We start from the raw sequence: 13,057 nt of genomic DNA, 5'->3' as shown, positions 1-13,057 counted from the left end.
GTCAGGGTCCGCCCCTCGTCCCCCCTCCCGACTCGGGAAAATCTCCCCCCGCCTTAACCCTGCACCTGCCGTGGCCAGAGCAGGGCGCGTCGACCCACAGTCACACGCAAACCGGCAAACAGACAAATGGACATGTGGACGCGGGGCCTGCCCACGATTTAGGGTCCGACCTGGGGCGAGAGGAGAAAAGAAGCATCAGTGAGCAGCACAACACGTGTATGGTGGGGAATCGTTCTGAGTGGGACCCAGCCCGGGGAGCACCAGCGGGGGAGGGGGCGGGGGCGGGCTAGCAGAACCAGCAGGCTTGGGGGGCCGGCGTCCGCCCACCGGCCCTAAGCTCGTAGGAGCCCAAAGACTGGCTTCGCGGCGGCGCCCCCTGGAGGCCGTTTGGGGCGTGGCGTGGGCCTTCGGTGGGGTCGGCGGCTGGGTCGCACTTCTCCAGGCACACAGCAGGGCGCTGAATAGGTCCTACCGTGAACATTGAGGCTAGCAGGGAATGGAGGAACAGACAGTGCCGGCCTCAGTGCTTGAGAGGTCCTTCCACAGGCCTGAATGGGGAAAGCTCTTGTGGGGAAAGTAGCTCTGAGTAAGGAATGAGCTTCAAGAGTCAGAGACCAGGCAGGTCACTCTGTAGGGCCTGAGGCCTGGGCTACTCTGGTACCCAAGACATTTTGTGACTGTTCATAGCAAGTTGGTGTGACAGAGGCCTATTTATTTCAGACCCGGACCCTGGCCCAACCTATCTTCTGAGCATGCAGAGTATTGAGCTGGGAGACCATTCTTGCAGGTTGGTGGTCACCCAGGAGAAGAAATCCTTGTGGTTGTCTGTGCTCGCTACTGTCTTGTCCCTCTTTCATGGACAGTGTGTGTCTCACTTTCCCCAGAAGCACATCAGGAGATAAAGATATCAGTATATATAGTTAATGTGGGAGATGAGGCCAGGAAGCACTAGCAGAGGAGTGGCAAAAAGAGAAAGCAGCCAATAAAGGGTGTGTCACCAAACAAGCAACCACTGTTGGCAACTGGGACCAAATCTTGCTGAGTTCCCTCCCAGAGCAAAGGTTGCTTGAGGTATTCATTCTCAAATTTCCATCAGTCATGGGTTGAGATCTGCTTGAGGGGGCATTAAGTCCTTGGTTTGCCAAACTTGTAAAGCCTGCCCTGAGTGTGGGCAGAGACTTCTTCATGACTAGAGAGAGGGTCTAGCCCCTTTCACAGGCTGGCAGTTGGAGTTGGAAGGACTACATGGAAATGGTAGTCTTAAGGCTGGTTTTAGAACTTGACTAGGCAGCTCCCATCCTCTCACTGCATTCTGCCTTTGACTTGCTCTTTACTTAGGGCACCGGTACATTTCTCCACAGGGTGTTCACACTGCCCTGCAGAACCCTCACATTTTCCACTATTCCCTTTCCAGGCCCTTCCCCCTCTCCATTCCAGTAATTAAGCACTTAAAAGCCTCCTACTTTAAGATACTTCCCAGTACCCCAAGTCCCTCCACCCTTCCCTTCTTCCCCTCCAATCTGCTACCTTATGTCCACTGCTCCCCCCAAATTGCTCTTGTCAAAGTCTCTATAGAACATCATATAGCTAAAAATACAGGTCCCTATGGTCTTTGTCTCAAATGAAATTTTGCTGACATCTTCAGAGTTTCATTCCTTGTGACCTTGGCACCTCTGCTCCTGCTTGTGCTGCTTCTCAGAGTCTTTTACAGGCCCTGGTTCCTCTTCTTCCATGAAAGTGGCTCCTCAAGATCCAGCCCTGGCTTTTCTCCTTGTCACACAGACTCCCTCCTTGGGCGATCCTTCCCAGACACACTGGCCTCACCCACAACTAGATATCCACCTGATCAAAGATCTGGTGGTCTTTGAGAAATATTTGAGAAATAGGTCTAGGACCCATCACTCAGGGTTGTAAAAAATGTCAAACGGAGAGCAATGGCTGGACCCTCGGACAACCTTGTGGTCTCTATCAACCTCATCCTGTCTGATCCCAGTTAGGCCTACAGGGTCAGCATCCACCAAAATCCAGGTCAAGTTACACTTTGCTCTGATGAATGCTCCCCAGAGTTCCATCTGGGACATACTGAGCACCAAGAGGCAGAAGGGTCAGCTTCCTCTCAGGGCACTAAGGACCCATAACCCTGACCCCTAACCCTTACTATCCCCCAGTTCTAATCTCTTCAAGGGATACAGACTGGGGATGGACCTACCCTGCCAAGTCCTCCATTTTGCACTGAACTCTGGGCTGGTCATCACCAGAGAGGACTTCCCCTTTCGAGGACACACCTAAGTCCATGCCATCCCTGAAGGCTGAGCTCTGCCTCTTCATGGGACTGGTTTCTGTTTACACAGTCCTGGCACCACCTACACACAGGGGACCAACACTGCTGACTTTGGAGAAGCTGTGAAAGACAACTGGGCAGAAGGTGAGGCTGGATTGGTCCTGAGAGTAGCAGCTAATTCTCAACCATGGATGGGGCAGAGACAGGGCTCACCCACAGTTGGAGACTAGGCATAGTAAGGTGGGACTTCCTGATTGTACCAGGAGACCCTGGCTCTTGGGACTCCACCATTCCCCTTTTTCTAACAGAATAAGGGGCTAGAAGCACTGACCCCAAAAGAGCAGGAGAGTTTGCATTTACTATTGCACACTTTGGCTATGCCTTAAGGCACTGAGGGCCTTACCATGAGTGCTGAGGTCCTGGAAAGCTCAGAGGTGCCAGCTGAGGCCTAGGGAGGGGTGAGTATTTCCCTTTAAGGGTTCCCAGACCCTTCTATGCCTGAGGATCCTGGGGTCATATGGGGAGGGAGAAAAGCTATTAACCAGTCCCTAAATGAAGCATCTAACTACCCTCTTGTGACTGCCCACAGGCTTCCACCTACTCCCAGCTACTAAACTTAGCATCATTGTACATGTCAGGGTCCAAGAGTTGTGGCAATATTTCTGTCTCTTAGCTCAAGCTCTGACTGAAGTGTCCCCACTATCTCATCCATGAAACCAGAACTTCCATGCTGGCTCCCAACCTGGACTTGGGGAAACCCTGACTAAGAGAGGCCTTTGGTCAGAGACTGACCTCTTAGACTCCTAGAGTTAATTTTGGCCTATGTCCTCTCATCTGGTGCTGCTTGGGCAGTGGGCCCTGTAACCACCACCCCTCTGCTGGCCCCAGTGTACAGGTAGCAAGACTGAGGTCCCAGTCTCCTAGGCAAAAGGACAGGGATTCTGGGAGGTAGGACTTCATGCCATTGACAGGGCTGAGGATGGGCAAGGATTCTCCCACCATACCTATGCACCTGTTCGTAGACAAGTATCCTCAGGCCCACATTGGTATGCTAGAACTCTCAGATCGTACATGCCCAGTATTGGGCTTGTGTGCAGCATGTGTGTGCACACCAGCACCAGACTTTCATGGCACATGCACGTCTCATTCTTAAGAAGAGAGGAGGGCCTGTTGCCCTCAGAGGAGATACCCCTGCAACACTTCCAGGGAGGCAGGGGGCACTCCTCTTTCCCTCAGGTCGGGAGCTTGGGACTAAGCAGGCCTTGTCCATGGGCTCTGAGGGCACCTCTGCTCTTCAGACTCCTGCACAGGACTGGATGGATTTAGAGCGATCCCCGCAGCCACCTCCTCCAGGAAGCCTTCCTAGGTACCCACCTGTCCCGCCCCCAGACTTTGGGGGAAACGGGGTCTCGGGGGGTCAAGGGTCACTAGGGCGGGCCAGGTCCCGGAAGCGGAAGCGCGGCGCACTTCCGGTGCGCAGCGGGCGGCCATGTTGGAGCAGCGGAGGCGGCGCAGAGGCGCGTCCTGGGTCCCCGCGGCGGCGCCGGTAGGTTGGGGCCATGGGCCTAGCCGCGCCGCGGAGGGGCCGTCCGCGAGGCGACAGGGCGGATGGGCCGGGCGGTCGGCCCTTTCGGGACCCGCGCCCTCCACTGGCCCGGCCAAGATCCTCCCCCAACCCCCACCCCTGCCCAGCGACCCCACCCTGGGGCTGCGCGACCCGGTCGGGTTTGCCCCGCCTGTCCCGCGCGTTTCGCTGCCTCCAAGAGCCCCGCTCGGGCCTCAGGGACACGGACTCCCAGGCCAGTGGCCCTGATCTGCCCCCAACCTGGTGCCCTTTGGATGAGGTCTTTCCTGTCTCCCATCTTTCATCAACTTCCTTGTCGGCCCCCGGGGCACTTGTGAAGGGAAGTCGGGGGCCCAGACTGCAGCCTCTGTGTCCGGAGCCTCTTGGAAAACCCAGAAGACCCCTCCCAAGAGTCTAGACCGACCTGGGCGGAAGAGCCTCCAGTTCACCCCCCAATATCTGTGCCTGCGGGGAAACAGGCCCCTCCCTATTCTACAGTTCACAGCCCTAAGAACTACATCCCCTGGAAAGAAAAAAATAAAAGTAAAGTCATGTGCAAGGATTGTGCTTGGAGAATGGCCTCTGGAGAGAGGAAGTGCCCGAGACACCTGAGGATCCAAGAATGTTTCCAAACAAAGAGCCCCAGGGCACTTCCTCCAGGGGATTCTGAAAACTTCCTCTGCTCCATTAGGGCGGTAGGAAGAAGCTGCACAGACGCGCCTCCAGGGACCTGCCTGGTCCCAGCTGATCTTTTAATGCTCTGGTACAGCTGGGATCAGGCTCCCTCCCTCTGGGAGCCCTCAGTGCTGGGTTGGGCATTAGACATTAGTCATGACTGATGGCCTACGGCTTTTTCAGAGAAGCCTGGGACAATTTGGGTGTTACCAAACAGCTCCATCGGGGCTGTACTGAGGTCTGCAGCCCTCCAGACCCTAGTTAGGACAACTCAAATTTCTAGTGTCCAACTTATTAACCATCCTGTTTGAGCCTTTGGCTGTCAGACCTTGGGCTCTTCGTCTAGCTGCATGGCCTAAAGGCTGCCTGATTGCCAAGACTTGTGTCAAGAGTATCTGCTACATTTTAGTTTCTGTTGAAGGAGAGTCTGACTCTTGCTTTGAGGTTAGTTTACATGATTTGAGTGCTAGGAGTCAAGACTTCTGAGCTTGTCTGAGGACTCCAAAAGCAGAACTTATGGTGAACAGGAATGTTCACCCCTGAGCACCTGGATAACGGCAGCTGGAGGAACAGAGAAGGGCATGGACATTGAGTGTAGGTTTGGGCTCTTTGACCAGACTTAAAGGCTCATGTAGCCCTGCTCAGCAGGTTTTACAGCTAGACCTCCCAGCCCTGACCACAGACTCCAGTCACACACATTAAATGTGCCTTACTGTTTCCCATTTCCAAGACATTACATCAGCTCTTCCCCTTTTTGCTCCATTTCCATCTAGTCCTTTCTGTTCATCACTCATGTCCCACCTTGGTGTTGCCTCTCCTAGGAATCTTTCCCTGACCTAGTGGAAGGCTGAACTGGGTGTCAGTGTGCACTCCCAAGAACTTTCATGGTTTCTGTCTTGCCTTGTGTACAGGACTCTTTGAAGACGGATATTCATCTGTGTTCCCAGGGTTGAGTTTAATACCAGGTTTCTGGCCTCAGAAAATAGAGATTGAATTAAAATGTGCCAACCAAGCCCAAATTTCCTAGGGACTCAACAGAATGTTGGATGGCTCTGATGAGCTTCTGGACATTTATCTCAAAACTGCCTCTGACCCATGTGGGCCCCTCCTGCCACCACAGGCCTCACCCTGCCACTATAGTAGGTCAGGAGACCAGGGCTTTGCCCCAAGCAGTGGCTCACTCTGGCCAGACCCCTCTGTATTGATGGTTGTGATCCAGGGGAATACAGGCTCTGATAGACTTATTGTCTACCTTTGTCCCTTATCTCAGGGCTCATTTTTTTTTTAAGTTTCGTTAATTATTTTGAGACCGGGAACCAGCGGGGGAGGGGCAGAGAGGAAGACAGAGGATCCGAACCAGACTACCAGACCACCTTGACAAAAGACAGCCCAATACAGGGCTCAAACTCATGAACTGTGAGATGACTTGAGCCAAAATCAGACACTCAACTTAACTGAGCCACAGGTGCCCCGATCTTTTTTTTTTTAATTAATTTAATGATATATTTTCTTTAATGCATTATATCCAAAGTATTATATTTTTAAGTACTCTCTACACCCAACATGGAGCTTGAACTCATCACCCTGAAATCAAGAGTAGCATGCTGTACCAGCTCAGACACCCCTCAGTGCCATTCTTATTGATTCTTTTCCTCTTGTCTTGGAGGTGCCAAGCGCTGGTTTGCGGATACCCAGGCAGATCTGCAGTGCCTAATGCCATGAGCGTGGTGGTGCAGCATGCGGAGGAGAAAGCTGTGCACTCCTGGTCGCGGATCTCCACGGCAGGAAAGAAGGCCCTGGAGGAGGCGCTCCTTGTCTTTAACCCCATGAGCCAGGATCTCAGTGCCACAGAGGCCCAGCTTGTAGCCTTCCTGCAGGGCCTGCGGGATGATGGCTTCCAACCTACCATCCTGCGCAGCGGTGATGTCTATGGCTATAGTTCATGCACAGCCAACCCCCCAAGCCAGACGAAGCTGCAGGCTCGTGCCCCCGCCCCAGCTGCCACATCACCTCCAGCCAGCACCCCCAGAACTGCCATGCGGCTGCCTGCAGGCCGGGCCACGCTGCTTCCTATGCCACTATCTGGAAGGCTGGCCAAAGCATCCACACCAACCCTTGCCAAGCATGCTACCACCAACCTGCTGCTGAGCTCCCTGAAGCAGTCAAGTGCCAGTCGTGCCCGGGGTGCAGCAGTGGGCTTCCCCGCCCACCTCTATCCAGGTGTCTACCCTGCCATGCGGCTCTCTGTTGTCCTTGAGGCCCTGGTTCCACTAAAGACTTCCATGCCCTACTTGGGTGCCAAGCACAAGGCACAGTCACTACAGCTCTCACTTGCAGACTCTCCCCTGAAGCTGCGCAAAGGCCCAGGGAAGAGGCCAGGGAACTCTCGGCCCAAAGCTCCCAGAAAAGCCACAAGCAAGGGCCCCAAGTGTCTGACTCACAGAGCCCCCAGGGCTAGACCCCAACAAGGCACTAAGCCCCGGAAAAAGACCTGCAAAGCTACTGGGTCCCTCAGTGGCCTACAAATGAAAAGTGGCTCTGCCCTGGGCACCAAAACATCCCAGGCCAAGGCAGCTCGAACACTGGCCAAAGCTGCCCAGGCCAAGGTAGCTCGAACACAGGCCAGAGCTGCCAAGGCCCAGGCAAAAGCCAAGGCAGCACAGATCAGGGCCAAGGCCAAGGCAGCACGGATCAGGGCCAAGGCCAAGGCAGCACGGATCAAGGCCAAAGCCAAGGCCGTGCGGGCTAAGGCCAAGGCCGTGCGGGCCAAGGCCAAGGCAGTGCAGGCCAAGGCCAAGGTGGCTCGGACCCAGTCCAGGAACAGGGGCAGGCCAAAAGGATCTGTTCAGGCCAGGACTGCAAGGAAGGGCCAGAAAAGCCGCCCTGAGACTGTAGGACAGAAGAGGAAAAGGGCTGAGGAGGCAAAGGATCTTCCTCCCCGGAAAAGAACACGACTTGGGCCCCGATCCCCTAAGGCATGGCTAGGGCCTGGAACAGCAAAGCTGCTAAAATTCCGGGCCATCAAGGTGGACAGGCGGTCCTCGGATGATGAGGTTCGGCAGCGAGCTCAACGGATCCTCCGTGTGAACCTGTCCCCTGTAATACAGCTCCAGCCATTGCTGCCATACTCGGCACCCTGATTCCTTCACATAGCAATCTTTGGGAAAACTGAGCCCAGTTGTCTGTGTGACCAGTGGCACAGTGTGCAATGCCCATGGATTCTACAACCCCAAGGACTCCGGGTGCCTCTCCAGGGCCCTGAGAGCCACCATTCTCCTTTCAGAGACTGGAGGATATGGGGTGGTATGGGCTGGTGGGAGGGCTGTTCTCATGGCGCGATGCACTGTGATTTGTTACTCTTCAAGTTGTACCTCCACTGTTCCATCTATCACGTTTTATACCTTTCCACCTTCCAGTCTCCCTGCCCACCCTTCATGGTCTTTTTTGTGTTTGTAGCTGCTGGTAGGCCAGCTTCAGCATACAGAAGTGGCCTCAGGAACAGGGCTGCCAGAGGGGGTCCTGGTAGCCCAGGACAAGTCCTGGAGGTGAGTGAAGAGTAGTTCCCGGCTTCTCTAGAGGTGCTGGCCTTTGTAGATGTATGAGAAGCAGCCCCTGAGGGCAGGGGCAGAGCCACTCTGCAGTGGCACACCTCCCCTTAGGGCTGTACATCATCCAGGTAGGCCCCCTGTAGGAGGACAGTAGGTAGCTCTGGGGAACCTTGCTGCCAGCAGGTTTTTAGGTCAGGGAAAGGGGGTTTTGTGGTACTGCTTCCCAGGAGCCATTGTCGCCTAGCCTGCTCTGGCTGAAACTTTGGGTCTTTGCCTGAGCTTGTCTGGAGTAGGGCCAGGCCTAAATTAGCTGTTGTATTTCTGCCTCTCCTTCCAGCCTCAACTTCCCCAGTTGGTGGCAAGGGGTTGGGAGTTGAGTCAGAGGCCAGGGCTCTGGGTTGTAGAGCCACTGAATCTGTCCTCACTGACTGCAGAATTTTCTCCTTGGATGAGTCAGGTACTGTGTTAACTCAGCCAGGAAAGCTTCCACAACTGCTTCACCCCATCAGCAGTGCTTTCTGCCTGGGTCCCAAGTGCTCTGTTTCCAGATCCAGCCATATGCCTCCCAACAGGGGCCTGTGTATTTTAGACCTTTCGGCTCTTCCTGCTTTGGAGAGGGGACTGGGCCCCAAGCAAAACTAGCTTCCTGCCCATTTGCCAGTCCTTCCCTTATTGCCCAGCCCAAAGGCAGTGCCTGGAGCTGGCAGAGACAGGGACACATTCCCCAAAGGCTCCTAGAGATCCACAGCCTTTCAGGGATAGAGGTGGGGGCCTAATTTGAATGAGAATTGGGTCTTTTCTGCCTGTGGGTTAGTCTGAATCCTGGCCCCACTAGCACCAGCACATTAGATAGCAGACCTGTAGAGAAGTTCTGCCTGCCTCTTGGTACCCCCTCCCCACCTTTATTCTGCATCTGATGGCTGCAGTTAATAGGGTGTGACCGCCCTTGGCTCCCAGGCTCTGGGGACCCCCTTTGCTCCTGGCCTCATCAAGGCTTCACTACCCTGCATGCTCCTTGTCTCTGGCAATCCTGCTTTCATCTACCATGTGACTGGGGCCACACCCAGCTCCGCAAGGGCAGTCTGCTTGGGGCCCGCTATTCATCCCCTCTCTCAGGTCTGATTCTAGCTCCCATGCATGGCTCAGGACCCCCAGCCTGGGGAGGCCTTCTTCAGTCTGCAGCTCCTCTCCTGCTGCCACCAGTGAGTGAGAGGTTGGCTCTTTCCCTGAGAGCCATCCAGAAGGACAGAAGAAATCTCCAGGCCTCTTGTGGGGCAGAATGAAGTGGGGGCACCCTTAGGATCTCTATTCAGACACTGTCCTTCCCAGTGCAGGCTCCCAGAACAATTGAGGAGGTGCCAGACACACTTCCCCTACCTGGCTGCTCAAGTGGCAGCTACTACCCACCTACTAACAATTTGATTATTGGCCATGGCCAGAACTTTGTCCACCTGTGGCTTCTGAGCCCTCCTGCATTGTCAGTCACCTCCAGGTGGGGAGGAGAGTGAGGGCCCTGGAGATGGTATCTTTGGGTTTTCCTGGGCAGATTTGGCTTTGGGGGGGGTTCAGATCATTGCTGGGAGGGGGAGGCCTGTGCTGTGAAATTTGGGGCCACTCACACACCTCTTAGAGGAATCTGAGAATTGCTTCTTATTTGACATTCGGGATCAGGGAGGCCATAGGATTGAGGCTGTGATCTGGAGTGGTTGTGGAAGCAACAAGACCTGGTGGCAAGCAGAGAGTGGTGACAGTACCTGTGTGCCCATGTGTGCAGCCCTAGTGTCAGTGCCCAGTCACTCTGATCGGCCCTTGTGGTTACAGGTGTTGAGAATGTCACCATCCAGCTGGACCTAGAAAGTGCCTTCTACTTTACCCACCTCATCATGACCCAGCCTAAAGGCTTGCCCTGTGCCTCCTGACACAACAGCCACCAGTGATGCTTACCTCTCATGACCCAAGGACCCCTTCTTGTCCTCAGACATTCTGCCTGGCACCTCTGCTCCTGGAGCGCTTAGTGGACCATGGCCACTCTTGGCATGTATGCTGATACTTGGCCTACAACTGCTCAGGCCTCTTTCCTGGGATCCATCCCACCCCTGGCCACAGAATCAGTGACCTTGTTTGTGACCAGCATTACTCCCAACATTAAGCCTTCCACTGAGGGCAAGGTCAACCCAGAGGAAGGGAGGTCAGGCCCTGGGGTGAAGCCAGAGGCTCAGGTTTGCTTCTTCCTTTCAGGTAATTTTCAAAGTTCTGCACCCAGCCATTCTGATGGAGAACCCACACAACCTCAGGACTCAGGGTACTCATCCCCACAGCCAGTCCTGTGCTCCTTCCACATCAGGACAGCCAGATACTGCAGGGAGGTGAGGTCCTGCTTGGGTGTGTACACCAGTGGGGTATGGTGGCAGGCAAGCCAGCTCCGTCTCCCAGCATCATTCCCCGGCTGTGTCCCATCATGGTCCTCTATTGTGGACCCTAATATGGCCCCCTTTCCAATCCCATCATTTCCCCCCATACCTATACCCAGTGTATAGGGACTGGCACAGGTAGCAGTTTCTATCTCTGCCCCATCACAAGTCCTTTGTGGGACCCCATTGTGGTTCCCATCACTACTTTCTATGCCAGCTACCAACAATGTACCCCATTTCTGCACTTATCACTGTACCTTATAACTGTCCCTTTTATGAGCCTCCATCACAGCCCCTATCCTGGTCACCCTGACTCATCACCCTGATTCTTCACCCTAGCCTTACTTGGTGCCCCACATCTCTGCAGCTGCCTCTAGGTGGCGCCAGGGTGTCTCTGGGTTGTGACCTCTTGTAAAACAAGTCTTGAAAGACAAGACACATAACCATAACTCAGCAGGGCAACCCAGAGTCAGGCCAGGTGAGTACTAAAGTAGGACATATCCCAACCTGGCCTTTACTCTCCACCCACCTTGACTGTGGCTATTACCAACTACTTCTCCTGAGCCCCGATGCTAGGTTCCCAAGCACGTCTTCCTTGCTCTTCTGATCAGAAGAGAGACACTCAGCAATGGGCAGTATAAGAGGTAACCTTGGTTCAGTAACTGACTTAACCTGTGGAGCAGAAAGTAGCCGTGGACCCGTCTGTCCCATGTATACATTGAACAAGTGCCCATTGAGCTCCACTGTGTGCCAGACATCTATCCTCTGAGCAGTGTTAAGTGGGGAGCAGATAAACAAGGTATCTGTCTTCTTGGAGCTGCCATGAAAGTGAGAAAAACTTGATAAATAAGCAAACTAATACTCTAAGTGGTTTGGCTGGATGTTAACTGATTTCTAGTTTTGATGATGGACTGGGGGATGGAATGGTTTGCTGCAATGGGGAAGCAGTTTTCAACTATTTAGTAATGCGAGGATGGGATATCCGGGAAGAGGTGGGATGTGCAGGTCTCACCTCAGAAGTGATATCAGGGCTGGAGTAGTACAGAAGTAGAATCACCACCATTAGGCTGTGGTCATCCTAAGATGGTATGCCCAGAGGACCAACTATGAGGGAGTCCCACAGCATGAATGCTGGAGGAGGTGGCTATATTGATGTAGAGAGAGGAGAAACCCTATTCCTATTCCTTCCCCTTCCATCCCAGCTACAGAGGAATGACGACCAGTGCACCTGAGGTCCCCCAGTCTGTCTCCAGAGCTCCTGCATGTGATAAATCTCTGTGTGAACTCCAGATTACGCACATCGGGTGACAGGCTGCTGGGGGAGCCTAAAGGAACACCCCTTCTACTATTATGCCCTTTCAGAGCTCGTGGCCAGAGGCAGCTGCCTATGCCATGGCCATGCCTCTGAGTGCAGGCCCACAGCTGGGACCCCAGCCAACATGAAAGGCATGGTAAGCACCATGGGAGAGGCATCCTGTGGCCAATGGGGGTGGGCAAGCTGGGGGACTGGGACAGACTCATCTTGGCTTCCTCTCTGCCAGGTGCATGGCCTTTGTTTCTGCCACCATCACACAGCTGGTACCCACTGTGAGCACTGGCAGGACCTGTACTAGGACCACCTATGGCATGCAGCAGAGCCCAGGCACCCCCACACCTGGCAGGATAGGTGCCATGCCCTTTGTGCCTGGCCATAATTGCCTAAGTCAGCCTACTCCATATCCATCTTCCTTGTTCTGCCCCAGAATGCGAGTGTAATAGACATGCCCACAGTTGTCACTTTGACATAGCCCTGTATCTGGCATCTGGCAATGTGAGTGGAGGCATATTGACTCATGTCAGCCCAACACAGCTGGGTGCCACTGTGAGCTCTGCCAGCCCTTCCACCGAGATCCCCAGGAGGATCCCCTTTCCCTTCACTCTTGCAAACGTGAGGCTTCCAATCACAAATCCCACCTCTGAGTGATCCTTCAGCTCCATGGTGACCTCTGACCTAACTCTGTCCTCACTTCTGACCCATGATTCAGCCTGTGACTGTGACCCTGTGGCTACTCTGCAAGGGGGTTTGTGTGATGCCCACACAGAGAGACCTGTGGCCTCCTCTCTGGGCAGTGTTACTGCAGAGTTTGTGTCAGCCCAGTGCTGTGACTTCTGCCGGCCTGGTCACCGTGGCCTAAGCCTCACCCAGGCAGAAGGTTGTCAGTGTGAGGTACCCTGAGAGTAGACCCAACCCCCATGTCCTTGCTCTGCCCCCAATCACTGCTGTAGTAATACATGCATGTACATATCACTTCAGCAATTCCAATAGCACCCTGAGAGCCCTGTGTCCTATCTCACAGTTGCTACCCCGGAGGCCAGATCCCTGGCACTCTGTGATACCCCCAGCAGTGCCTGTCACTGCAAATGCTTTGTCTCTGCATGGGACCACAGACTTTGTCTGGTAAGCTTTGCCCCACCTTTTGATTTTACCTTGATTTTTGGGCACTAAGCTTCTAGAAGCTGACAAGTATAAGGATATAATCCGGGTGACTGTAGACTGAGCCTTGCACATGGGTTGGTTCTACTCCTTGATCTGGTTACC

General features: G+C 54.2%; 1 protein-coding gene across 2 annotated transcripts; it reads left to right on the top strand.

Moving 5' to 3' along the window:
- Window positions 1-195: 195 nt before the first annotated feature.
- CCDC71 (coiled-coil domain containing 71) lies at window positions 196-7,925 on the top strand. Of its 2 annotated transcripts, XM_077777225.1 has the most exons (3): window positions 196-221; window positions 721-787; window positions 6,187-7,925. In XM_077777225.1, exons 2-3 carry the CDS (start codon window positions 753-755, stop codon window positions 7,658-7,660), a joined length of 1,509 nt encoding a protein of 502 aa, XP_077633351.1. In that variant the 5' UTR covers window positions 196-221; window positions 721-752; the 3' UTR covers window positions 7,661-7,925. The 2 variants fall into 2 exon arrangements, with proteins under 2 accessions (XP_077633351.1, XP_077633352.1); XM_077777226.1 differs by lacking the exons at window positions 196-221; window positions 721-787 and adding an exon at window positions 3,770-3,827.
- The last annotated feature ends 5,132 nt before the right edge of the window (window positions 7,926-13,057 follow it).

The sequence above is a fragment of the Crocuta crocuta genome, unplaced genomic scaffold (genome assembly GCF_008692635.1).
Source record: "Crocuta crocuta isolate KB4526 unplaced genomic scaffold, BGI_CrCroc_1.0 scaffold77, whole genome shotgun sequence".
NCBI classification, from domain to species: Eukaryota; Metazoa; Chordata; class Mammalia; order Carnivora; family Hyaenidae; genus Crocuta; species Crocuta crocuta.
The sequence above is the reverse complement of the archived record's forward strand: the minus strand, read 5'-3'. Positions and strand labels throughout refer to the sequence as shown.